The following is a 21,744-nucleotide window of genomic DNA, read 5'->3' as shown; positions in this document are numbered from 1 at the left end:
TATCAATGCCCTGAGACCACCGCTTGTGGAAGGGAATTCCACATCCTTGCCGCTCTTACAGTAAAGTACCCTCTACATAGTTAAACCTCTTTTCTTCCAATTTTAATGAGTGGCCATGAATCTTGTTAAACTCCCTTCTGCGAAAAAGTTTTATCCCTGTCTGATGGAAGGAGATTGTTAGATCAACTTCCATTGAACAGCAACGTTGGAAAATTGTAATCGATCACTGTCTGCAACCAATCGTGATCAGTGTATTCTCACAGCAGAAAGTCCTCGCTGTCACAAGACAATGTCACAGCGGGAAGGATTCCTCCATCCACATCACTTGTGTGGATGGGGGAATCTGATCTTTTATTTAATTTAGTCCTTCAGCTAAAAAAAAACTAAACAAATTGTACATCCAGCTTTACTGTTGGCTTTTTAACATAAATTGGTATGGGAAGCCCTCAAAGTGATCTACAGAACCATCCTAAAGCAGATGGAGAGCAATTCCTAATATCATCTCATACAAGTAGATGGTACAGCAACCACATATCAGGAATATGAAATGTTGAGATTACATATTCTTTAACTTTCCTGGCGGTTTTCCCGAGTGTGGCTCGGATTGAATTTCAGTACCATTAGCGGTAACCCCCGAGCCAGACTTGGGATTGCATTGCAGAATCCTGGTACAGTATACTTACCTTGTCACCAGGATCCTGCGATGTCCCCTGTGACTGCGGGCTCTGTCCTCCACATGATGCTCTGTGACCTGGGCTCCGTTGCCTGCGAGCGTCGCAAACGCGTGGGAGCGGAGCCCGGCGACAAATTCAAAAAGTACACAAATCATAACACATGCAGTACACCGTAATCTTACAGATTACATTACTGTATGAAATCATTTCACATCCCTTTTGCCCCCAGTGCTTTGTCAAGTGCCCTGCATGCCGTTTTATATTATATACACTGTTCTTTCTGCCTGGAAACTGGAGATTGTCCATAGCAACCAAAAAGCAACTTGAAAACAGCGATTAGTAAATTAGAATCACTTGCAGAATTGAGTGATAGCGATTCATGGGGAAATGAATTTTATTATTATATTATTATTTTTTATAATTATTTATAGTTATTTATTATATTATAATTTATGATTTCGTGTTTCAAGCTTTATCATACCCGGGATGTCTACTAGATTTTTGTTTGCACAGATTTAAGTGTGTTATTCCTAAGAATTACAGGACTACAATATAAAATGCCAAATTTCTATGCAAAACATTGTACCGCTTTGAGACACAAAAATCGGACATAATCATACCGCCAGGGAGGTTAAAGGGGTTGTAAAGTCTCAAGGTTTTTCACCTTAATGCATTCTATGCATTAAGGCGAAATATCCCCTGTCCTGCAGCACCCCCCCCCCCAGAACCCCCCCCCTTTATTTACCTGAACCCAGTCTTTCCAGCACCAAGGACGAGCCCAGGAGCTCCAGCTGCTGGTTTCGGTCCTCATTGGATAGATTAATAGCAGCAGGAGCCATTGGCTCCAGTGACGTGGGAGGCGGGGGGAAAGGCCAAGTCTTGCTATCTGTGTTAATGGACGCTGCAGCGGAATTTGGGAGCGTACCCTCATGGGTGCCCCCATGCAAATCGGCTCTCCGTGGAGGCACCCGGTGAAGAGGAGGAGCTAGGAGCACAGCCGGGGTACCCCAGAAAAGGAGGATTGGGACCACTCTGTGCAAAACCCTTGCAAAGAGCAGGTAAGTATAACATGTTTGTTATTTTATTTTATTTTTTTAAAACAAACCTTTCGTATCACTTTAACATTCAGTAAGGTTTGAGAAATGGGAGGGGCTTTGGCACCTTTGACAATGCCCTCCTTGGGCAAATAGGTTTTATTCTTGTTCTGAAAATAAATGTAAAATTAAGGATTTTTTCAGCTCGATGGACACAGTTGATGTGATGTTCTTTATAGAAACTACAGTTTAAACACTATGAGGTTGATTTACTGAAGGCAACTAGACTCTTCACTTTACAAAGTGCAGTTGTGCTCTGCAAGTGCAATTGCTCCAGAGCTTAGTAAATGAGGTAAACCTTCACCTTGCAAAGAATACCCAATCACGTGCCAGTTTTTTTTAAAAACAGCATTTTTGCTTGCACATGATTGGATGGTGGAAGTCAGCAGAGCCTCTGCTCATTTACTAAGTTCTGGAGCATCTACACTCTGTAAAGTGCACAGTCTATTTGTCTTTAGTAAATGCACCCTTATATGTCTCTATTCTGTACCCTGCAGAACCACAAGTCACTCCAGAACAAGGCAATTTTACAAGCAACTTATCTCACAAGACCCCCAACAAGAGAATAGCTCATTCCCATTCATCCTCCAAAGGTAAGTCATGTTCTCCACCCCACCACTACACATCACACCCAGGGGCTGTACACACATTGGTCTTCACTTCCTATAGTGCTCAGAGTCATATACTGTATATTCCAGTAAAGGAAACAATAATAACTTTGAAACTCTATCAGAGATATGAGAAGAGTCGGGATTAATGTTCATTTGGGTTGGAGAAATAGAAGGGGCTTTGGCACCTCTGACAATGTCCCTTTGGCCCCTATGTTCTTCTTCTGTAAATAACTCTAAAATGTGGAATTATCTCAGGTTAATAGAGAGATCTGGTGTGGTGTTCTTTATACATGTTCTGAAACTACAATATAATCTTTACATCCCTGTATTCTGTACCCTGCAGAACCACAACCACAAGTCAACCCAGAACAAAGCCAAACCACGAGCAGCATATCTCATAGGACTCCCAGCAATCAATGTGGAGAAGCTCCTTCCCATGCATCTTCCAACAGTAAGTTTTGGTTTACACTCCAGCCCTACAATTGAGTGGGGAGAACTCTTCTAGGTACATTCAGAGCCCTCTGGGCACATTTCCATGGGCATGCTGAAATCAGTTGGCACTCGGGGCAGGGAAAGAGCAGCTGATTGTATTTTATCCAACACAGTGCATTGCGCTTTCTGCAGCTTTACCAACTGGATTATGATCTGGCATGAAAAAAGACACAGGAACTAAACACCACACTGCATTTTTTTTTTGCATGGCGTTGGAACATTTATGGACTTGGGGGTGTGGGAAATCGCCCAGTTTACTTTTCCCTCGCCAAACATTGGCTTTTATACCGGTTGACTAAGCCCAGGTAACACAGGTGTGTCTCTATTATTAGTATGGAGGGCACTAATATCCTGCATTGAATCACAATGTAAAAAAATCTAAATTTTTGTATTTCTAACTAATTTTAAGGTGGGTACAGACAGATTGAAATTCAGCTGTTTCAGGACGGAGTTTCAATCAGTGTGTGTCCCTCCCTTACATAGTTACATAGTAGGTGAGGTTGAAAAAAGACACAAGTCTATCAAGTCCAATCTATGTGTGTGATTATATGTCAGTATTACATTGTATATCCCTGTATGTTGTGGTTGTTCAGGTGCTTATCTAATAGTTTCTTGAAACTATCAATGCCCTGAGACCACCGCCTGTGGAAGGGAATTCCACATCCTTGCCACTCTTAGGCCGCGTACACACGGGCGGATTGTCTGCCCAACTTAGTCCGCTGAAACGTGTTTCAGCGGACAATCCGCTCGTGTGTGGGCTTCAGCTGACTTTTTCAGCGGACAGTCTGGCGGACTAAGTCTTTCGGAATTTCCGTAATTTTGTCCGTCCAAACTTGGTTTCAGCGGACAGTCCGCTCGTGAGTAGGCAAGTTGGACGGACTAAGTATGGCGCATGCTCAGAAAGGATTTACACGCCGAAGGTTGCATTGCAGTGTATTGGACGTCGTATTTCGAGTCCCGTCGTACGTGCTGTACACGTCATCGCGCAAGCTTTCAGCGGACTGTCTGTTCATCGTGTGTGGTCAAGTCCGTTCATTCAAAAGTTGGACGGACTGTCTGTCGGATTGTCTGACGAACTTAGTTGGGCAGACAATCCGCCCGTGTGTACGCGGCCTTATAGTAAAGAACCCTCTACGTAGTTTAAGGTTAAACCTCTTTTCTTCTAATTTTAATGAGTGGCCATGAGTCTTGTTAAACTCCCTTCTGCAAAAACGTTTTATCCCTGTCTGATGGAAGGAGATTGTTAGATCAACTTCTGTTGAACAGCAACGTTGGAAAATTTTAATCGATCAACTGTCTGCAACCTATCGTGATCAGTGTATTCTCACAGCAGAAAGTCTTCGCTGTCACAATACAATGTCACAGCGGGAAGGATTCCTCCATCCACATCACTTGTGTGGATGGGGAAATCTGATCTTTTTTTTTTTTGTTTCACAAAGTTTATTAAGTGTATCATAGAACAAGTTACAACATAATACAAGTATGAATATACAAGCTTATTGACAATAACAATTGAGTTGAAGTACATTTTACAGAGGGTTATGGTCATCGTATTTAACTGATTAAAACATTTACTTGTGGATACATTACAGCATATTTCACCGTTATTATTTATTTATTTATTGTTTTAAACAAACTTGCTAGGTTGTTATGGAATATATATTCAGTTTGGACAATGAGGGGGAAAAAAAAAAAGGTGGAGAAAGAGGATATTTGCATATTTGTAAGACTAATACTCATAATGTAATGAATTTTTCCCCGTGACATGCAAGCTATAATATTACTGCTTGATAATTGTTTTATAAGACTAATGCGGCGTACACACGATCAGAATTCTCGTCGGAAAAAGCTCTGATGGTTTTCCCAACGGAATTCCGACGGAATTCGGCTTAAGATGTCTTGCCCACACACGGTCACATCAAATTCCGATCATTTATAACGTGGTGACGTACAACACATATGACGTGACTAGAAAAAGGAAGTTCAATAGCCAGTAGCCAATAGCTTCCATCTCGTAGTTGAATCTAAGCATGCGTAGTTTTTTGCGTGTCGGAATTGCATACACACAATCGGAATTACCGATAGAAAGTTTTTCCTTCGGGAAAATTGAGAACATGCTATACATTTTTGGCTGGCGGAAATTCGGACAGCTAAATTCCGATGGAGCATTTTCCGATGAAAAGCTCTCATTGGTCTTTTTCTGGTCGGAATTCCAATCGTGTGTACGCGGCAGGAGAGTTTTTGAAAACTATCCAATCATGCCAAGTTTCAGAGAACTCCATTATCTTTTCCTGAGAAATGGTTATGAGTTCTTCAATTTGTTCTATATTATTTATTCTTCTAAAACACTCGACTTTTGTTGGAATATCAGTAGAACGCCAATGGTAGGGGATACAATGTCGTGCTGCATTTACCATGAACATAGGTAGTGACTTCAGGTATTTTTTCCTGGGGATGGAGTTGAAATGTAAAAGGTATTGGGCTGGGTTAAAGCTTAAATGTTTTGAAGTAATTGATTTAATGGTTTCATGAACTGACTTCCACCAGAAGGTTTGAATTAGTGGGCAAGACCACCATATCTGATCTTTTATTTAATTCAGTCCTTCAGCTGAAAATAAAGAAAATAAATTGTATAACTAGCTTTACCGTTTTAACATAAAATTGGTATGGGAAGCCCTCAAAGTGATTTACAGCACCATCCTAAAGCAGATGGAGAGCAATTCCTAATATCAACCGATTACCTAACTATTAAAGGGTCTGTCTGCCCAAATGTATTTATGAGTTATGGATAGAAGCTTCTGTTCTTATCTTCTTCCACCCACAGTGTCAGGCACAAGAACTTCCAGCCACCGGCCATATGAGAAAAGTCTGAATTAACACTCATCAGGATTGGAGAAATGGGAGGGGCTTTGGAACCTTTGACCCTGTCCCCCTTGGACAAATGCCCCTCTACTCTTGTTCTGGAAAGAGCTCTAAAAAAATTTTTTTTTCTCATCTTGATAGAGTTGATGTAATTTTTTTTATGCATGTCCCGAAACTGCAGTATAATCTCTAGATGCCTTTTTTTTAATCCTGCAGAACCACGACCACAAGTCAGTCCAAAACAAAGCAAAATTACAAGCAACAGTTCTCATTGGGCTCCCAACAAGCAATTTGGATTAGCTCCATCCTATGAACCTTCCAAAGGTAAGTCATTCTCTATACTACACCACTACACATCACACCCAGGGGCTGTGGGCCCATTGATCTTCACTTTCTATAGTGCTCGAGTCGGGTCTATATATATTTCACATATCTCCTTCCACTCACAGTGTCAGGAAACAAGCACTTCCACCCACCAGCTATATGAGAAGAGTCTGGCTTATTGTTTATTGGGGTTGGGGAAATGGGAGGGGCTTTGACACCTTTGACAATGTCCCTCTTGGGCAAATGCCCTATGTTGTTAATGTAGCAATATTTATAAAATTTCAGATGATCTCAGCTTGATAGTGAGAGTTGGTGTGATGTTCTTTATGCATGATTGGAAACAGTTTAATCGCTATATGCCTCTTTTCTGTAACATGCAGAACCACAAGTCAGTCGTATACAAGGCAACATTACAAGAAACATACCTAATAGGACTCCCAGCAAGCAATATGGAGGAGCTCTTTCCCGTACACCTTACAAAAGTAAGTCATGTTCTACATTCCATCTCTACAAATCACACCCAGGGGCTTTGCACACATTAATCTTCACTTTCTATAGTGTTTAGGGCAACCGGAAACAATTGTAACTTTGAAACGAACATGTTTGCACAACTAAGAACTCTAAACATGTACTAAGAGAAATGAGGGGACATGTTGAGCACAAGTATCACACTCTGCTGAGGATCTATAGATAGGATATCCTGAGCTCAAATAGCCCTTTACCTGGCACATATTAACCGTATGGAACACTTTATCAGGAAAAAGATAAACACGTTTAGCACTAACCCCTGAAGGAGCTTCTGGCCATCTTTGGGCTTACCGTTACCTTCCGTTCTCCTTATGACACGTCTAGGGGATGTCCCGTGGTAGACGGCCCAGTACCTTGAGAATGACAATAGATCCACTTGAATGGATTTTATTTGCAAAACTCTAACCATTGAACAGTGTTTCAACTTGGGATCAGAGGGTTGGGAAGGAGGTTCAGGTACTCTCAATGTCAAAGTCTATAAACGTTAAAGAACTTGCTTACTTTGACTGCATCCAGAGAATAGCCATTTGCAGCTGGATGAACACTCAGATTGGACAGTCTCTCTCTCACAAGGCCTAGCAGCCAACAAGGTGCTTACTCAGGAACAAAGTCTTTGCCACAGACGTTGTTGCAGAACACTTAGGAAACTAAGCCGTAGAACACTTGTAGGATACCTGGATCTTTCAGCCCGCTTGGCGATATCCACAAGACTGGATTCTCTCGGTTACTTCAGCCCTTCCAGGCTCTTGTTAAGAAAACCAAACTCACACATGGTGCTCTTCTAAAGAGTCCTCCCCTGGAATGCTTGAAGTACAATGGGTCTCTCCCGAACCGGAGACGGCACCCAACCACCTCAGAATCCTCCTTTAGTTTCCCTGCCTCGGGCTAGCCAGCCCCAAGACATCAAAGTTGGGTTGATCCGCACCCCAGGCCATAGCCTTCCTGGGGGCTGGTCAGGAGGACCAGGACCAAGTAGTCAGCACATCATACTAGACGGGAACCCCCGAACCACGTGACGTCCGTCTCTTAAATACCCTCTCCCAGAGGGCACAGCGAGAGGGCCACTCCCACTGAACTGGCTCCAAAAGAGAGTAACTTAAGCACCTGACCAGACCATAGTTCCACGCCTGCCATAAGAGACAGTGCCCCCTGTGGCCAGGCCGAACATCTCACAACCCAGTCAGACTGACACAGAAGTCAAATTTAGACAAATAGACCCAAACCAAACTGTAGCTTGGGTAACGTTTTTTAACTTTGAAAAACATAGCGTGCTCTTCGGGAGCCCAGCGCTACCCAGTTAGATATATTCCTAACCCCCCTAGCAGTAATCCCGAGTCTGGCTCAGGTTAGGATTTTACTGATAGAAGCGGTAACCCCGAGCCAGACTCGGGATTGCTTCGCTGGATGCAGGGGAGCACACAAGGAGACTTACTTACCTTGTCCCCTGGATCCAGCGATGTCCTCCGCTCAATTCACAGTGCCGAATGCCGCGACCTCCGTTCCCTGTGGCATTACTGCGCACGGGAGCGGAGAACGGCGGCAAATTCAAAAAAGTAAAAGTACACAAAACACACACAGCACTGTAATCTTACAGATTACAGTGCTGTATTACAAAATTACGCACCCCCTTTGTCCCTAGTGGCCTGTGCAATGCCCTGCATGCACTTTTATATTATAAATACTGTTTTTTATGCCTGGAATTTGAAGATTGTCCATAGCAACCAAAAACTGTCCCTTTTTCAGTATTTTAGGATTTGATTACATTATTGAATGTTTTTTATTATTCTTTATTATATTATAAACTTTATCATACCTGGGATGTCTGCTAGACTCTGGTTTGAACATATTTAAGAGAGTTATTCCTAAGAATTACAGGACTACAATATAAGACGCCAAATTTCCATGCAAAATAATTGTACCGCTTTCAGCACCTAAATCCAGACTGAATCATACCGCCAGGGAGGTTAATATATAAAGAACCTTGCCATGGACATGATGGTTACAGACCATTTTCTGTCAGGAATATCTTTAACAAATCGAAACACTCTACCGTGAATAATGAGAACATAAGAAGAATTCTGCCAAACATATGTTAATTATAAGACGCACTGTGCCAGGGATGTGATGAACACAATGAGAACTCTACCAAGTATATATTGCGCACACTGGCATGCCATTTACACTGGAGATGATAAAACATGAGGAGTAGTTACATAGTTACATAGTAGGTGAGGTTGAAAAAAGACACAATTCCATCAAGTCCAACCTATGTGTGTTTTTATATGTCAGTATTACATTGTATATCCCTGTATGTTGCGGTTGTTCGGGTACTTATTTAATAGTTTTGTAAACTATTGGTGCTCCCCGCTGAGACCACCACCTGTGGAAGGGAATTCCACATCCTTGCCGCTCTTACAGTAAAGAACTCTCTACGTAGTTTAAGGTTAAACCTCTTCTAATTTTAATGAGTGGCCACGTGTCTTGTTAAACTCCCTTCCACAAAAAAGTTTTATCCCTATTGTGGGGTCACCAGTACAGTATTTGTAAATTGAAATCTTATCCCCTCTCAAGCGTCTCTTCTCCAGAGAGAATAAGTTCAGTGCTCGCAACCTTTCTTCATAACTAACATCCTCCAGACCCTTTATTAGCTTTGTTGCCCCTCTTTCTACTCTCTCCATTTCCAGTACATCCTTCCTGAGGACTAGTGCCCAGAACTGGACAGCATACCCCAGGTGCGGCAGGATCAGAGTCTTGTAGAGCGGGGGAATTATCGGTTTATCTCTGGAGTATATACCCTTTTTAATGTCAATATTCTGTTTGCTTTGTGAGCAGCAGATTTGCATTTCATGCCATTGCTGAGCCTATCATCTACTAGGACCCCCATGTCCTTTTCCATCCTAGATTCCCCCAGAGCTTCTCCCCCCAGTGTATAGATTGCATTCAGATTTTTGCCACCCAAATGCATTATTTTACATTTTTCTACATTGAACCTTATTTGCCATGTAGTTGCCCACCCCATTAATTTGTTCAGATCTTTTTGCAAGGTTTCCACATCCTGTGGAGAAGTTATTGCCCTGCTTAGCTTAGTATTGTCCACAAATACAGAGATTGAACTGTTTACCCCATCCTGCAGGTCGTTTATGCACAAATTAAAAAGGATTGGTCCCAGCACAGAACCCTGGGGAACCCCACTACCCACCCCCAACCATTTAGAGTACTCCCCATTTATCACCACCCTCTGAACTTGCCCTTGTAGCCATTTTTCAATCCATGTACTCACCCTATGGTCCATGCCAATGGACCTTATTTTGTACAGTAAACGTTTATGGGGAACTGTGTCAAATGCTTTTGCAAAATCCAGATACACCACGTCTACGGGCCTTCCTTTATATAGAAGGCAACTCACCTCCTCATAGAAGGTTAATAGATTGGTTTGGCAAGAATGATTCTTCATGAATCCATGCTGATTACTGAAAATGATACCGTTCTCATTAATAAAATCTTGTATATGTCCCTTATCATCCCCTCCAAGAGCTTACATACTATTGATGTTAGGCTAACTGGTCTGTAATTGCCAGGGATGTATTTTGGGCAGTTTTTAAATATTGGTGCGAAATTGGCTTTTCTCCAATCAGCTGGTACCATTCCATACTATTATTTTCTACTTAGCTTCATCCCTTTGGAGCTCTACCTATAAGGATTCCACCTCCTCCATAGCTCCTTTAGTGATGTCATCTCTCACATTCACTTGCAAATAATTCTTGATATATAGGCATACCCCTCCCCCTTTTTTACCCTCTCTATCCCTGCGATAAAAAGTATGCCACATTCCTGATATAATACATGTGGTGCACTTCTAGGGTCATATGTGTAGTACTACCCCCATAGGAGTTGCTGATGTCTGGGATCCCCACTGCTGCACAGCCAGCATTTCCTTCATTCATTCAAATGCAGAAAACAGTCCTTGGCTTGTTATTGTGGTTTAATTAGGGGATGGTAACTTGGATGGTGTAGGGAATTATGGGATGCCCAACTTGAAAAAGTCCAAAACACAGAACAAGGGACAACTTCCTCCCTATTTAAAAATTCCTCTTCTTCAATTCCTCCTGCACAAACTTGGTTCACTTATATACAGCAGCTGCCGGTCATTCCACTTAGAACTAACAGTCTCTTTGTTAATTCAGCAACAGCCCATTACAGGCTAGGTGCTTGCCATCCCTTTTTGGTAAAGTATCACATGTGGAGTAAACAGCATTTCTCATTACCTTCTGCTTCCCTGTGGTCCCTGATCCCAGTTCCACTGCTTCCAGAAAATGCTAGCCCACCTGGCTGCCACCAGGCGCACCTGGCTGTATTCCTGTTCCCAGTCCTCCCAACTGAGATTCCCCTAGGGCAAGGTTAGATAAAAACTTGGCACACCGCTGTCTTCAAGAAAGCACTGCTACAGCTGGCAGTTTCTCCCCTTGTCTTTTGCCTGCACCATGCTGATCTACTTACTGTCTCTCCTGGCTCTCTCCTGCTGCTTCTCCAGTTTGAATCCTTCCAACTGCCTCCTGTGGTGGAATCCTTTCAGGCCAGCTTCCCGAGTTCCAGCTTGTAGTACCCCCCCTCCCCCTGGTGGGGGTTCCTTTAAGAGCCACCGCACCGACAGACTCCAACAGCAGCTTCTCCATCTTCACCCGACTCCCTTGATGGCTTGGCTAATGTCTATTTAAGCTTCTTTAGCTCCCTGCCGGCCCCCTTCTTCCACCCATAGTGTCACGCACAAGCACTTCTATCCTCCAGCCATATGAGAAGCGTCTGGCTTTCGCTCACCAGGGTTGGAGAAATGGGAGGAGCTTTGGAACCTTTGAAAATACCCCCCCTTAGACAAATGTCCCTATATTCTTTTCTGATAATAACTCTAAAATGTAGGATTATCTCAGCTTGATTGGGAGAGCTGATGTGATGTTTATACATGTTCAGAAACTACAGTTTAATCTCAACATGTCTCTTTTCTGTACCCTGCAGAACCACAACGACAAGTAAATCCAGAAAGTATAAAAACTACAAGCAACATAAAATATGGAATTCCCTGCAAACGATTTGAAGTATCTCCTTCCCATGCATCTTCCAAAAGTAAATCATGGTCTACAATCCACCATTACAAATCACACCCAGAAGCTGTGCACATATTGCTCTTCACTTTCTATAGTGTTCAAGAGAATATATATTTCACTTATCTCCCCCCACCGACAGTGTCAGAAACAAGCACTTCCACCCACCAGTCATATGAGAAGAGTCTGGCTTAATGTTTATTTGGGTTGGGGAAATAGAAAGGGCTTTGGCATCTCTGACAATGTCCTTTTGGCCCCTATGTTCTTGTTCTGGAAATAACTCTAAAATGTCTACTGACTGGAATGGTATCAGTGTACTAAATACATCCCTGGGAATTACAGACCAGTTAGCCCAACATCAATAGTATGTAAACTCTTGGAGGGGAAGATAAGGGACTATATACAAGATTTTAGTCATGAGAATGGTATCATTAGCAGTAATCAGCATGGATTCATGAAGAATCGTTCTTGCCAAACCAATCTACTAACCTTCTATGAGGAGTTGCCTGCTAGATAAAGGAAGGCCGTAGACATGGTGTATCTGGATTTTGCAAAAGCATTTGACACAGTTCCCCATAAACGTTTACTGTGCAAAATAAGGTCCGTTGGCATGGACCATAGGGTGAGTACATGGATTGAAAACTGGCGACAAGAGCAAGTTCAGAGGGTGATGATAAATGGGGAGTACTAGGAATGGTCAGGGGTGGGTAGTGGGGTCCCCCAGGGTTCTGTGCCGGGATCAATCCTATTTAATTTGTTCATAAACAACCTGGAGAATGGGATAAACAGTTCAATCTCTGCATTTGCAGGCAATACTAAGCTAAGCAGATCAATAACTTCTCCGCAGGATGTGGAAACCTTGCAAAAAGATCTGAACAAATTAATGGGGTGGGCAACTACATGGCAAATGAGGTTCAATGTAGAAAAATGTAAAATAATGCATTTGGGTGGCAAAAATATGAATGCAATCTATACACTGGGGGGAGAACCTTTGGGGGAATTTAGGATGGAAAAGGACCTGGGGGTCCTAGTAGATGATAGGCTCAGCAATGGCATGCAAAGCCAAGCTGCTGCTAACAAGGCAAACAAAACATTGGCATGCATTAAAAAGGGTATAAACTCCAGAGATAAAACAATAATTCTCCCACTTTACAAGACTCTGGTCCGGCCGCACCTGGAGTATGCTGTCCAGTTCTGGGCACCAGTCCTCAGGAAGGATGTACTGGAAATGGAGCGAGTACAGAGAAGGGCAACAAAGCTAATAAAGGGTCTGGAGGATATTAGTTATAAGGAAAGGTTGTGAGCACTGAACTTATTCTCTCTGGAGAAGAGACGCTTGAGAGGGGATATGATTTCAATATATAAATACCGTACTGGTGACCCCACAATACGGATAAAACTTTTTCGCAAAAGGAAGTTTAACAAGACTAGTGGCCACTCATTAAAATTAGAAGAAAAGAGGTTTAACCTTAAACTACATAGAGGGTTCTTTACTGTAGGAGCGGCAAGGATGTGGAATTCCCTTCCACAGGCGGTGGTCTTAGCAGGGGCATCAATAGTTTCAAGAAACTTTTAGATAAGCACCTGAACAACCGCAACATACAGTAATATACAATGTAATACTGACATATAATCACACATATACTGTAGGTTGGACTTGATGGTCTTTTTCAACCTCGCCTACTATGTAACTATGTAGAATTATCTCCGCTTAATAGAGAGAGCTGATGTGGTGTTCTTTATACATGTTCTGAAACTACAATATCATTTTTACATCCCTGTATTCTGTACCCTGCAGAACCACAACCACAAGTCAACCCAGAGCAAAGCCAAACCACGAGCAGCATATCTCATAGGACTCCCAGCAATCAATGTGGAGTACCTCTTTCCCATGCATCTTCCAACAGTAAGTTATGGTTTACACTCCAGCCCTACAATTGAGTGAGGAGAACTCTTCTAGGTACATTCTATCCAAATGTATTCATGAGTTTTGGATAGAAGATTCAGATCTTATCTTCTTCCACCCATAGTGTCAGGCACAAGCACTTCTATCCTCCAGCCATATGAGAAACGTCTGGCTTTCGCTCACCAGGGTTGGAGAAATGGAGGAGCTATGGAATCTTTGACAATACCCCCCTTAGACAAATGTCCCTATATTCTTGTTCTGGTAATAACTCTAAAATGTAGGATTATCTCAGCTTGATTGCTGATGTGATGTTTATACATGTTCAGAAACTACGGTTTAATCTCGACATGTCTCTTTTCTGTACCCTGCAGAACCACAACGACAAGTAAATCCAGAAAAAATAAAAACTACAAACAACATATTTAATAGAATTCCCTACAAACGATTCGAAGTATCTCCTTCACATGCATCTTCCAAAAGTAAATCATGGTCTACAATCCACCGCTACAAATCACACACAGAAGCTGTGCACACATTGATCTTCACTTTCTATAGTGTTCAGGAGAATATGTATTTCACGTATCTCCACCACCCACAGTTTCAGAAATAAGCACTTCCACCCACCAGTCATATGAGAAGAGTCGGGCTTAATGTTTATTTGGGTTGGGGAAATAGAAGGGGCATTGGCACCTCTGACAATGCCCCTTGTTCATGTCCTTGTTCTGGAAATAACTCTAAAATGTGGAATAATCTCAGCTTAATAGAGAGATCTGGTGTGGTGTTCTTTATACAGGTTCTGAAACTACAATATAATCTTCACATGCCTGTATTCTGTACCCTGCAGAACCACAACCACAAGTCAACCCAGAACAAAGCCAAACCACGAGCAGCGTATCTCATAGGACTCCCAGCAATCAATGTGGAGAAGCTCCTTCCCTTGCATCTTCCAACAGTAAGTTTTGGTTTACACTCCAGCCCTACAATTGAGTGGGGAGAACTCTTCTAGGTACATTCAGAGCACTCTGGGCACATTTCCATGGGCATGCTGAAATCAATTGGCACTCGGGACAGCGCAAGAGCAGCTGATTGTATTTTATCCAACACAGTGCATTGCGCTTTCTGCAGCTTTACCAACTGGATTATGACCTGGCATGGAAAAAGGCACAGGAACTAAACACCACACTGCATTATTTTTGCATGGCGTGGGAACATTTATGGACTTGGGGGTGTGGGAAATTGCCCAGTTTACTTTTCCCTCGCCAAACATTGGCTTTTATACCAGTTGACTAAGCCCAGGTAACACAGGTGTGTCTCTGTTAGTATGGAGGGCACTAATATCCTGCATTGCAGCACAAACTACACAAATCTCCATTTTTGTATTTCTAACTAACTTTAAGGTGGATACAGACAGATTGAAATTCAGCTGTTTCAGGACGGCGTTTCAATCTGTCTCTCCCTGTCTGACGGAAGGATTGTTAGATCAACTTCCATTGAACAGCTACGTTGGAAAAATGTCATCGATCACTGTCTGCAACCAATCGTGTATCAGTGTATTCTCACAGCAGAAAGTCCTCCCTGTCACAATACAATGTCACAGCGGGAAGGATTCCTCCATCCACATCACTTGTGTGGATGGGGGAATCTGATCTTTTATTTCATTCAGTCCTTCAGCTGAACAAAAAGAAAACAAATTGTACATCCAGCTTTACAGTGGCCTTTTTAACATAAAATTGGTATGGGAAGCCCTCAAAGTGATTTACAGCACCATCCTAAAGCAGATGGAGAGCAATTCCTAATATCAACCAATTACATTGATCGTTTTTCCCAAAAATAAAAAGTTACTTTTTATAAAAGTCAATACAGGAAAAAGCTTCCCTGCAGAATGCATAAATTAGCCTCAATATGTGTAAAAACTCTTGTAATGCAGATTTGTTTTCTCTTAATTGCAAACTTTATAGTCTAAGACCAAACACTATTAAAGGGTCTGTCCAAATGTAATACTAAATTATGGATAGAAGCTTCTGTTGTTATCTTCTTCCACCCACAGTGTCAGGCACAAGAACTTCCAGCCACCGGCCATATGAGAAAAGTCTGAATTACTCATCAGGATCGGAGAAATGGGAGGGGCTTTGGAACCTTTGACCCTGTCCCCCTTGGACAAATGCCCCTCTACTCTTGTTCTGGAAAGAGCTCTAAAATTTAGTTTTTTCTCATCTTGATAGAGTTGATGTAATGTTTTTTATGCATGTCCCGAAACTGCAGTATAATCTCTAGATGCCTTTTTTTAATCCTGCAGAACCACGACCACAAGTCAGCCCAAAACAAAGCAAAATTACAAGCAACAGTTCTCATTGGGCTCCCAACAAGCAATTTGGATTAGCTCTGTCCTATGCATCTTCCAAAGGTAAGTCATGCTCTACACTACACATCACACCCAGGGGCTCTGGGCACATTGATCTTCACTTTCTATAGTGCTCGGGGCTGTATATATTTCACATATCTCCTTCCACTCATAGTGTCAGGAAACAAGCACTTCCACCCACCAGCTGTATGAGAAGAGTCTGGCTTATTGTTTATTGGGGTTGGGGAAATGGGAGGGGCTTTGACACCTTTGACAATGTCCCTCTTGGGCAAATGCCCTATGTTGTTGATCAGTAGCAATATTTATAAAATTTCAGATGATCTCAGCTTGATAGTGAGAGTTGGTGTGATGTTCTTTATGCATGATTGGAAACAGTTTAATCGCTACATGCCTCTTTTCTGTAACCTGCAGAACCACAAACACAAGTCAGTCGTGTACAAGGCAACATTACAAGACCTAATAGGACTCCCAGCAAGCAATATGGAGGAGCTCTTTCCCGTACACCTTACAAAAGTAAGTCATGTTCTACATTCCATCTCTACCAATCACACCCAGGGGCTTTGGCATATGTATCAGGGAATGCAATAAGGTAAAAAAATAAAATGTTCTGCCTTTACAACCACTTTAAATATTTTTCAAGGAGAAGCAATATTATAAAATTCTTCCCTGCAGTGTTTCCAAATTAGCCTCTATTTTTAATAGCCAAACTTATGGTCTAAACATTTTAAAGGATTTGTCTATCCAAATGTATTCATGAGTTTTGGGTAGAAGCTTCAGATCTTATTTTCTTCCACCCATAGGGGTTGATTTACGAACCTTTTGCGCCATGAGTTGAGGCGCACGCTGAGGCGCAACATACGTTTTGGTATTTACGAAACATTTGCGCCGGTAACACAGCGCTATTCCCCATTTACTATAGTAATCTCGGCGCACAGGAGGAGGCGATCGGTGCACCACTATGGACCTGACGCATGGCATCTTCAATTCAAAATTAAAAGAAGCTGGAAGTGCCAATATTATGGGGTGATGTGAAGAAGTACAGCAATAATTGCCCAAGTAACAAATATGCCCAAAATAGAATGATAAAGTAACTTTTTCTGAACAAGCCTGCTGTGCCTTCAAGTACGTTTAGAACTGCGTGAGCTCAATTTATGCACTGCGCATGCGCAAGCGGCATTTGCGCTTGTTCAAATGCGTTAGTTCACTGCGCTGGCCAGTAAATGTAAAGCAATGTAAATGCATTTGCGTGGGTTGAACGGGCGCACCTCTAAACTTGACATTTTTTTTTTTTTTTTACGCTGGTTCACTTTCATGTTTTTTTTTTAAGGATATTTGCACACAGGTCATGTTAGCGTGTTACGTTGCCAACATGTGACATGCACCTTCTTAAAATTATATAAAAACACTCACACTTCTCTAGCTCCTCCTAAAAGGGCATTTAACCTTCCCCCCTTTAATGCATATGATTTTCTTGGCCTAGCTTTTGATTTTAAAGGGGAACTCTACACTCCACTCCATTCTCAAAAGGCTGTGAGCTGCCTTCACCAATCCAAACCACTTTTGGGGTGCTCGAGCCCCTCCTGCCCCCAAACATCCACCCCCTTTCATTAGCTGGCTTGCTGTGTTTGGCTAGGGGTTTGTTAGTGCGTGGGAGGGGTGGTATTTTTCACAGAGGGTTCTAATTTTAAGCCTTTCCAGACCCAAATGGCCTTGTATGTATTGGGGGAGGCAGGCTATTTTTTTTTATGTTAAAATCTTGCAGCTGCAATGAAGATTTGTAACTTTTCTCTAAAGCCGTACATCTTTGAAGCAGCATTTTGGATACATGGTATAAATGCACCACTTTACAGGCAGAGTAACCCCCCCCCCCCCCCCCCAAGTTAATAGCTTAAGGGCAAGTTCACTCTATAGAAAACCCAGTCCAGATGCTTTTCTGCATGCGCATTTTTGATGCGTTCCTGTGCATTTCTGATGCGTTTTTTTGCGTTTTACAGCGTTCCAATACAGTCCAGTGCAGGAAAAATGCAGCATGTTCTACTTTATTTTATGGAACTGGAACGCACTGGAACTGCAAGCAATGGAATGAGAATGAGAGGAAGCACTGGTGATTTTAACATCCAATCATGTAAAAGCAAAGATGGTGTTTTTTTCTTTTCTTTGCATGTCCCCCTCGGATCTCCAGCAAGCGCACCTGTAGTGGAAAGTGGATTTGCCTTTAGTAAATAAACCCCAAAGTCCAAGATGCCTAACAACTTGGGGTGTATAGAGCAAAATCCTGGAGTGCAATTTACTTGATGGGGAAACTATTTAGATTGACCTGTGTCCCCAAGGAAAGACATTGGTAGGGTTTTACCCTCACTTCCTGTTTGGTTATGTGACAGGAAGTGAATACATTTTCCTGGTGCCTCCATGGCAGCATACCTGTGATAGAGCTCCGCCTCGACTCCTCCCTCAGGACTAGGAAATAGCATAAATTAAAGCCCTAGTCCCTCCCCCAACATTCTCCTTTTTTTCCCTCATACCTCTTGTGCTGGTGTAGAGTAGCAGTACGTCCATACCCCTGCCTTCGGCAGCTTCCACCGGGTTTAGCCTTTCCAGTGTGCAGTCCCTGCTCTTGGGCCGCTCACAGCGCTAATAAGACTGGGAACCCCTTTTGTGGATCTTTTGGGGTCTTCTCGCAGAGTTGCCTCACAGGAATGCAGTCTGCCGTCGCATATTATGATGAATGCAAGTGGAGTCGCAGAAGACTCAACTCATATTTACCAGGTGGTTTTCATTTTAAACATACTGATGATTTATTTTATTTCCTCTCTCTCTTTTCTTTCCCCCTCCCTTCCCTTGATTTTCTACTGTGCATTCCTTTAATAGACTTACTGCCCCAGGCTGGATGTCAGTTGGTGGGGCCATCATTCCCTGACATATTGTCTGTGCTCCCTCTCCCTGCTCTCTCATTCATCCGCTGTTTGTTTGGGGGGGGGGGGAGCAGGCGCATTCCCTCCTCCCTAGCCAGCTTGGTTTGAAGGGGAAGTCTGGGCCGCCCATTGCCAGGACCCCGGGTCCTGTCAAGAATCCAGTGGGGGCACTTTTGGAATTTTTCTCATCCTCCACCTCTCATATCTTTCAAACGAACAGAGATTCCATTCTCTCAGTTGAAGGCTCAAGTTCTAATACATTTCATAACATCTCTCTAGTAAGGATGAGCTTCGAGTTTTAGTCGAACTCATGTTCGACTTGAACATTGCCTGTTCAGCGAACAGTGAACAATTTGGGCTGTTTGCAGCAAATTCGAAAAGCCGGAACACCCTATACAAGTCTATGGGAGAAATCTAAAGTGCTAATTTTAAAGGGTAATATGCAGGTTACTGTCCTAAAAAGTGTTTGGGGACCCGGGTCCTGCCCCAGGGGACATGGATCAATGCAAAAAAAAGTTTTAAAAACGGCCGTTTTTTCAGGAGCAGTGATTTTAATAATGATTAAAGTGAAACAATAAAAGTGTAATATTCCTTTAAATTTCGTAGCTGGGGTGTAACTATAGTATGCCTGTGAAGGGGCGCATGTTTCTGGTGCTTAGAACTGTCCCTGCACAAAGTGCCATTTGTGCAGGAAAAAAAGTCTTTTAAAATCACTTGCGGCTAAATTGTCGGCTCCCCGTAATACAGAGAACACTCAATGAGTGTTCTCTGTATTAGCCGACAATTCATTCATTCATTGATTTAAAAAAAAAAAAAAAAAAAGCGTGGGGGTTCCCCTAAATTCAATTACCAGGCCCTTCAGGTCTGACATGGATATTAAGGGGAACCCCGTGTCAAATTTAAAAAAAATTGACGTGGGGGTCCCCCTAAATATCCATACCAGACCCTTCAGGTCTGATATGGATTTTAAGGGGAACCCTGCATCAAATTTAAAAAAAAATTGATGTGGGGGTCCCCCTAAAAATCCATACCAGACCCTTTATCTGAGCACGCAACCTGGCAGGCCACAGGAAAAGAGGGGGGGACAAGAGAGCGGCCCCCCTCCCTCCTGAACCATACCAGGCCACATACCCTCAACATTGGGAGGATGCTTTGGGGGTCTGTGACCCCTCAAAGCACCTTGTCCCCATGTTGATGAGGACAAGGGCCTCATCCTCACAACCCTGGCCGGTGGTTGTGAGGGTCTGCGGGCGGGGGGCTTATCAGAATCTGGAAGCCCCCTTTAACAAGGGGACCCCCAGATCCCGCCCCCCCCGGGATCATCATCCCCCACCCCCTCTCTGGATCATCATCCAGAGAATGTTCAAGATCATCCAGAGCCCGTATCCGATGGCATCACAATGCTTGAGCCTCATTGGCACAATGTCTTCCTGCATACCCCTGATTCCTTGGGCCCATTGGCACTTGAGATATTTCCAGATGGGTTTCTTGGCACAGTGGACGAAACAGCGACTCTCTCAGACGATCCTGCTGGCGGGAGTAATGCACAGGAGTCTACACTGGTGGACAGTTCCAGAGAACCTCTCCAAGCCTCGTCACCTGGACTCCCTCTCTTGGATCACAATTACGTCCGACACAAGCGGACAAGGCTGGGGAGCCCATTGCGGGGAAACCAGGATACAGGGAAGATGGTCATGTTCCACCCAGGGAGTGGTATCCAACATATTGGACAGGAGGCATTCCTGGCACTGACTTAATTTGCATCTCAAATCAGAGGCCAGAGAATACTCATACACCTGGACAACAGGGCAGCTGTTGCATATCTGCAGAAGCAGGGAGGCACTCGCAGCAGATCACTCCTCAGAGAGGTAGAGCCGATCATGCTCTGGGTGGAGAAGAACCTCCTGGACCTCAGAGCAATGTATCTTCCAGGCAAGTTAAACACGGAAGCAGACTTGCTGTCAAGGAACTTCCGGGACAATGAGTGGGCCCTCATTCCTCAACCCCAATGTCTTCCATCAGATTGCCAGCCTGTGGGATACCCCTCAGGTAGATCTGTTTGCTGCTGTCTGGCGAAACTGGCCAGATTCTTCTCTCACCTGCCACATACACCAGCCGAGGTAGTGGATGCCCTGTCATGCCCCTGGAAGTTCACCACGGCATATGCCTTTCCTCCCTGGCCATTAATATTCAAGTTCCTCCTGAGGCTCCTCAGGGAGTCAGTTCAAGTGGTGGCGGTAGTTCCGTATTGGCCAAAGAGACCCTGGTTTCCTCTAGCCATGCATTTCAGTGTGAGCTCTCCGATCAGGATCCCTCCTTTCCCTCAGCTTCTGTCGCAGGGCAGTCTAGTTCATCCAAACCCGCAGAAGTTGGATCTTGTCTTTCGCGGCTGGTAATGACTTTGATCCAATCCTTCCCTCTACGCCCAATATTTTGGGTTTTCTTCAAACAGGCCTTGACCTGGGGCTTGGTCTAAGTTCCCTCAAAGTGCAAGTAGCAGCAATTTCTGCAGCAAAAAAATAGAAGCTGGGCGGAGGATCCTTTGGTGGTCACTTTCCTCAGGGGAGTATTAAAGATTCGCCCTCCTGGGGGCGTGACCGGATGTCAGGGTGAGAGGTCGAGGCGGGCCCAGACCTCCCGCCCGCTCCAGCAGTTGATGCAGCCGAGGTAGTGAGGAGGAGGAGGAGGAGGGAAGGAGACGCCGAGACGCCGTGACGCCGCAACGTAGTGGAGCGGCCGGTCGACAGGGAGCGTAGCAGCGGAGGAACGGTGGAGGAGTGTGGTGGCCGCCGCAGACAGCTCTCCCACAGGGAACCAGCAAACCCCGCGCAGAAATCCCAGTGAGAGAGGGATTAGAGGCGGGAGGTGGGATAGAGCGATACC

The 21,744-nt window shown here is 43.6% G+C and overlaps 1 protein-coding gene across 11 annotated transcripts in view; it reads left to right on the top strand.

Annotated features, from left to right (window-relative positions):
* Nucleotides 1-21,744, top strand: part of LOC143923533 (uncharacterized) — a 92,428-nt gene that overhangs the window by 50,570 nt on the left and 20,114 nt on the right. For 4 of the 11 annotated variants that reach the window (XM_077447275.1, XM_077447282.1, XM_077447276.1 and 1 more), the window contains 10 exons: nt 2,266-2,361; nt 2,723-2,830; nt 5,950-6,057; nt 6,438-6,539; nt 11,596-11,703; nt 13,480-13,587; nt 13,959-14,066; nt 14,432-14,539; nt 15,884-15,991; nt 16,361-16,462. In XM_077447275.1, coding sequence (XP_077303401.1) covers nt 2,266-2,361; nt 2,723-2,830; nt 5,950-6,057; nt 6,438-6,539; nt 11,596-11,703; nt 13,480-13,587; nt 13,959-14,066; nt 14,432-14,539; nt 15,884-15,991; nt 16,361-16,462 — 1,056 coding nt within the window. The remainder of the gene's footprint in view (nt 1-2,265; nt 2,362-2,722; nt 2,831-5,949; nt 6,058-6,437; nt 6,540-11,595; nt 11,704-13,479; nt 13,588-13,958; nt 14,067-14,431; nt 14,540-15,883; nt 15,992-16,360; nt 16,463-21,744) is intronic. The other 7 variants (XM_077447278.1, XM_077447277.1, XM_077447279.1 and 4 more) reach the window with 7 other exon arrangements.

The sequence above is a fragment of the Lithobates pipiens genome, unplaced genomic scaffold, assembly GCF_037356315.1.
Source record: "Lithobates pipiens isolate NorthernLeopardFrog02 unplaced genomic scaffold, aLitPip1_a1.2 Scaffold_22, whole genome shotgun sequence".
Lineage (NCBI taxonomy): Eukaryota > Metazoa > Chordata > Amphibia > Anura > Ranidae > Lithobates > Lithobates pipiens.
This window is presented reverse-complemented; position numbering and strand designations above follow the sequence as displayed.